The sequence below is a fragment of the Hydra vulgaris genome, chromosome 09 (genome assembly GCF_038396675.1).
Source record: "Hydra vulgaris chromosome 09, alternate assembly HydraT2T_AEP".
NCBI lineage: Eukaryota > Metazoa > Cnidaria > Hydrozoa > Anthoathecata > Hydridae > Hydra > Hydra vulgaris.
In genome coordinates, this window is record NC_088928.1 from 20473799 (window position 1) to 20480211 (window position 6413).

Consider the following 6413-nt stretch of genomic DNA (forward strand, 5'->3'; position numbering starts at 1 on the left):
TATATATATATATATATATATATATATATGTATATATATATACATATACATAAGTTATATATACATAATTTCATGATAATAATTAAAAAAAAACACAATATTTGTTTATATAACTTATATTTTCAATCGTTTTAAGTTACAAACTTATATTCTTTATATTTTACTTTTTCGACTTTTTTAGATTCATTGAGCTTTAGAGTAAATAAAATTCTTCATTTAACTGCATATCCACCCAATTAAAAAAATATAACAAAGAAACTCATCCATCATTCAGACCATTTATGCTGACAGTTCATACCACAACAGACATAATACAATCGCATGTGCTACAAATAAATTTAAAAAAAGATTTTGAAATGTTTGTTGCCAAAAAAAACAAAAACAAAAACAAAACAAGCATACATCAGCTTTATTTGACTGCGATTGAAAGAATACAGCTTCATTGTGGCCACACCTGAAAATAGAAAGAAAAACAATTAGTACCATTTTACAAAATAAAATAAAGTACAAGTATTATTTTCTTTCTAATCTCCATTCAAAATGATCACCATTGTATCTTTCTTATTTTTTTACGGTTAATTGAAAAAGTATATAACAATAAAATAAAAATTGCTGACTAAACATTACTCCATAGTGAGTAATACCTTGATGAGCTTTAAACTATAATACAGCAAAATCATCTGCAAAAACTTCAGTCTTTAAATAAAGTCTGGTGTTGGTCTTATGAAGAAGCCTTCTTTATGTTTCTTCAGTTAAAGCAAAAATTATTTTTAAAATTAAAAAAGCAATTTAATAAACTTTGCTTTATTGAAAAAGAAAGTATGATTTATTTTTTTAGAATAATTCTTCAACATAGTTGAAGGCATTTTACCAAGGAAAAACTTTGATATAAAACTTAATTGTAGAAAATAGTAAAGACTTGTAAACTTTGTTATTTTTCTAGTGGTTTTCTCAATAAAAACTCTAAGTCTGACCTGAACAATTAATGCCAGAAAAAACTCATAGTAAAAATTTTGCTTAAAACTTTCACTATCATTGTGAATTTTTAATATTTAACCTACTTCTGCAGTTAAACAGTATTTTGGTACATTCGTGTAAGTTGGCAAGTCGATTTAATTTTTTGACACAATAGCTTTTAGAAAAAAACTTTTTCCTAATACATATATTTCTTAGCAATATTTACTTCTAACAAGCAGCAACCTCTAAATTTGTTGGGATTTTACTGATAAAAAAAAAGAGCTAAAGAGCAAGAAAGCGATTGGTTAAAAAAAATAAGTTGTATGTACATTATTGCGCAAGCAAAAAAACTAGATAAATGTTTTTTGAGCATCATTGAGCAGTTGCAGTAAAAGGATGAAACTTGACTGAATGACTAGTCATGTGAGATTGAGTTGATGAAAAAAGTAATAATAGCTTGCTTGAGCAGCAATCATGGCAATATTTATAGAAAAGAGAACAATATTTATAGAAATATTTATAGAAAAGAGAACAATATTTATAGAAATATTTATAGAAAAGAGAACTTAAAAATGAAAGAGAAATGGAACTTAAAAAATGAAAGAGAAATGGAACTTAAAAAATGAAAGAGAAATGGAACTTAAAAATGAAAGAGAAATGGAACTTAAAAAATGAAAGAGAAATGGAACTTAAAAAATGAAAGAGAAATGGAACTTAAAAATGAAAGAGAAATGGAACTTAAAAAATGAAAGAGAAATGGAACTTAAAAAATGAAAGAGAAATGGAACTTAAAAAATGAAAGAGAAATGGAACTTAAAAAATGAAAGAGAAATGGAACTTAAAAATGAAAGAGAAATGGAACTTAAAAAATGAAAGAGAAATGGAACTTAAAAAATGAAAGAGAAATGGAACTTAAAAAATGAAAGAGAAATGGAACTTAAAAAATGAAAGAGAAACGGAACTTAAAAAATGAAAGAGAAATGGAACTTAAAAAATAAAAGAGAAATGGAACTTAAAAAATGAAAGAGAAATGGAACTTAAAAAATGAAAGAAAAATGGAACTTAAAAATGATGGGGCAGTAGTTCAAGCATAACAGCTAGAGCAGTTCAAACAACATTTACAATAAATTTTTAAATCCTGTGAGATGGTCTTATTAGAAGAACCAGCCAAAATACAAAAACGGTATTCTATACAAGGACAAATAAGAGATTTATAAAGATAGAGAATGGAATCAAGAGTAAGAATATGACTGACATAATAAAGAAAGCCAACTATAGCAGATGCTAACTTTGAAATGAACTGAAACTTGGTTTCCATGAGAGGTCTGTAGTAAATGATAATCTGAGAAGACCTTAAGTAGAGGACTCAGTAAATGACCTTAAGTAGAGGACTCAGTAAAGGACCTTAAGTAGAGGACTCAGTATTGTCATTTAAATAAGAAAGTGGCATTATGGTAACCTGTCCAAACCACACAAGTGTGAAAACATGAATATTTAACATAAAATTAAAAAAAAAATCATTAAAAAAAAATAAAGTCATAATAAGTATAACCATGCAAAAAGTATCATCACCATAACAATAAGTTAAAACCATACACATACAAAATTTTCAAATTAGCTAATTAAATAATTTAATATTTGTACATTTAAATTTAATTTCAATTTATATTAAAACAAATTGAATTTAATACTTTGGACAAGGATGATCTGTTGTCTTTGGCAGCGTTGGATCTGTAACAACATCTCCAATAATCTGTGACAATTCACTGAAATGAATTTATAAAAAATTTTGATTCATAACAAAATGTTAAAAGATTGATTTTTAGAATAAAATTTTTACATAAAAATTAAAAGTATTATGATTTAATACTCGATTTATAGAGAGATTTAATGTCTCTTTACTTTACATCGTGGACGATCATGTTGACATAAATGCAAGAATTTTGTGCGCGTTCTTGATAGCTGCAATTTCTACACTACAAAATATCAAGGAAATATACAATAAAATATACAAATAGTAAAAAAAACTAAATCAAAAACTTTTATTATATCATTGAAATATAATTAACATTTAATAACAAAATTATATCCTTAACATGACTAGAAACAAAATGTAAATAAAAACTTTTTATTTAATAAATTTACCAAAAATTAACTTACAAAAAATCTAAAAATAAATTTATTTGCTACAAAAAATCAAAAAAAAACTTTTATTATTTTTTTAAAGATTAAAAAACATTAAATATAAAAAACATTAAAAAGTTTTTTATTAACATCAGACTTTAGTTTGAATTTGAACTTTTTTTCTTTCTCATTCTTTATTTAAAACCATAAAACAAATCCACTAAACTGCAAATTAAGAATGAATAAATAATAATGTTTATATAAAATTAAACAAATGACACATTACAATGAATTTATGATAAATGATCCACTCCAAAATAAAATAAACAAAAATTTTTTTGCACGCAAATGCTCTATCACCTACATATAACTTTATACCTAAATATAGTAGTATAGTAATACATGCTTTTCTTTTACAGCACAGGAAAAATTTTATTCATAAAACACAGGAAAAACTTTACCCATAACACACAGCAAAAAACTTTAACCATAAAACACAGCAAAAACGTTACTCACAAAACACAGCAAAAACTTTACTCTTAAAAAACAGAAAAACTTTAAATATAAAGCACAGTAAAAACTTAACACTTGCTATATTATATCAACCCTCGGAATTAGGAAAAATGGCATTAACTTGCCGACCTCTAAAAGATTGAGGTCAGCATTAATTTGCCGACCTCAATCTTTTAGAGGTCGGCAAAAAAAATTTAATACAAAGGTCTTACCATAAAACATAGAAACGAGGTCGGCAATATTTTGCTGACCTCAAACACTTTTAGGTCAGCAGTTAGGTTGGCATTGCCGAATGCCGACCCTAATTCCGAGGGTTGATTATATACAAACTGATTGCCAACAATAATTATGTTGGAGTCACTATGTAATGAGTGACAAAAAAAAAAAAGATTAAAAAAGAATTAAGATGTCAGTTTGAGAACATTTAAACAAGGTAAAATAATAATTTAAAAAACCCTTGAATCATTCAATAAAATCAAATGGCAAATAACTTAATGGAACATGTTTAAAACAAAAACATAGGTAACATAATACATCTTTATAAACACATAATTTTAAAGACATTGAACAGTAAAATGTCAAAAAATGCAAACAGAAAGATAGCAACTTTGTATTTTTTTAAATTTTATTGTGTGGTTTCCATATTATTAGTTTAATCATTTTAGAAAATCACTTGAGAGGAACAAGTGTAAATCCTATTAAATAATAGTTTATTAAATATAAAAACAGAAAAATAAAGATAGAGATTCTTTTATATAGATTTACACAGTAATATTTATAAAGATATAAATTATTATGATATAATTCAAAAACTTTTTTAATGGAAGTTTAAAAAATATTTTCTTAAAAATATTTTTCTCTTGTTTTTGTCCTTTTTATCTTTATTTACATTTATCTTAATACTATCTTTTATTAAAATTAGCTCTTGTTTTTCTTTTCATCATCTCTTTTTAACTAATGCACTTTTTAGTAAGCACAAAATAAATAGACACAAATCTTATTAAACAATGTTTTTTTTTTAATATAAAAACAAAAATATTAGGATAGAGAGATAGCCACAAATATACTCACACTGTAATTTAGTATTTTTCTTTCTTTATCTTCTTTTGGATACAACATATTGTTACTAAAGTAAACAAAATATTTTATTTGCAGACTGCATATTCAATATATATGTATGTATATATACAGCCTCGGAATTAAGAAAATTGAGAGCGGCAATAAATTGCCGACCTTAAACTGTTGAGGTTAGCATCAGGTTGGTAAAAAATTTGACAAAAAGGATTAACCATAAAACATAGAAACCAGATCGGCAAAAATTTTTTAAAATTGTTGACCTTAAACATTTTTATGTCGGCAGTTAGGTTGACACTGCCAAATGTAAACCTTAATTCCGAGGGCTGATATATACTTATATATATATGCATATATATATATATATATATATATATATATATATATATATTATAATACATATATATATATATACATATATATACATACATATATATACATATATATACATATATATATATATATATATATATATATATATATATATATATATATATATATATATATATATATATGTATATTTATATATATATATATATATATATATATATATATATATATATATATATATATATATATATATATATATATATATATATATATATATATATATATATATATATATATATATATGTATGTATGTATGTATATATATATACACATATATATTGAGAGAGAGAAATAGAATACCAAAGAGCTACAATAATAAAACAAAAATTTTATAAACAGCTTTTTTTGCTTTTAAACTTCAACAACTTATGGTCCAGCAATATTCCTGTCACAGTCTTGCAAAAGTGCTTCACAGTCTATGTGAAAAAATTCTGTTAAATCTCAAAACTATTAAAAAACTGCTTAATGGAATCCTCTTTCTTGTAGAAAATATCACCTGCAGTTTCTATTTCAAAAACTTTACCCATGCAATTTTTTTCCAAGTTGAAAAGAGGAAAAGAAGTTGAAGCAAAATAAAGTTGCTTTTTAGCTCATCACTATAACTTTGATTTTAATGCTAGTTATCATTGCACTAGCAAGCATATAACTGCAATGCCACATATGTTATATTTCATATACATACATATATATTTATATATAATAGTTATACATTAACCAACTTTTTTTTGCCTACTTAAATAGAAGAAAAAACTGAAGAATAACAAAAATAATTTTTTTGAATGCTTTTGAATGCTTTACTATCTTTATGTTTTTCTCATACAAATAATTTACACTTTTTTAAATAATATTAAATTAAAAACATATCAAATCCATTGCAAAAGTAACATTTACTAGGTGATCACATATTATCTCGCTCCACATTTTCTAATTCTATAAACTTAACTTCTAATTCCATTTTCTATATTTGCAAATGTTATGTTTTAAAACTTGTTTAATAAACTCTTTAAATATTAAATATTTAATCTCCACCAACAAACTCAACCATTCAAACAGCAATTATCCAACTCAATTATCTAAACAGATTTATAAAAATAGATCTGAACCATTTTTTTTATAAATTGGTTTTATGTTCCCTTTTTTTTTTTATTTTAAAAAAATAAAAAATATTCAATACCATTCCTGACAAAACTTGATGCCAACAAATCCAGGTCCAGAATTTTTTTCACTCTGTTCATCTTCATCTTCGTTGTACATATTTATAATACTAATATTAAAAATAACTCTAACTTTATTTTACAAACATTTTTCTTCTACAAACTTAATAAAATTAAAATATTAGGTATTAAAACAGATAA

At 24.0% G+C, this 6413-nt stretch overlaps 1 protein-coding gene across 1 annotated transcript; it reads right to left on the reverse strand.

Annotated features, from left to right (window-relative positions):
* Positions 1 to 100: 100 nt before the first annotated feature.
* On the reverse strand, positions 101 to 6377 carry LOC100210790 (DNA-directed RNA polymerase II subunit RPB9). The gene is made up of 6 exons (XM_065805014.1): positions 6233 to 6377; positions 4666 to 4720; positions 2860 to 2933; positions 2649 to 2723; positions 403 to 454; positions 101 to 326 (listed from the first exon to the last, which is right to left on the reverse strand). Exons 1-6 carry the CDS (start codon positions 6310 to 6312, stop codon positions 267 to 269), a joined length of 396 nt encoding a protein of 131 aa, XP_065661086.1. The 5' UTR covers positions 6313 to 6377; the 3' UTR covers positions 101 to 266.
* Positions 6378 to 6413: the final 36 nt, after the last annotated feature.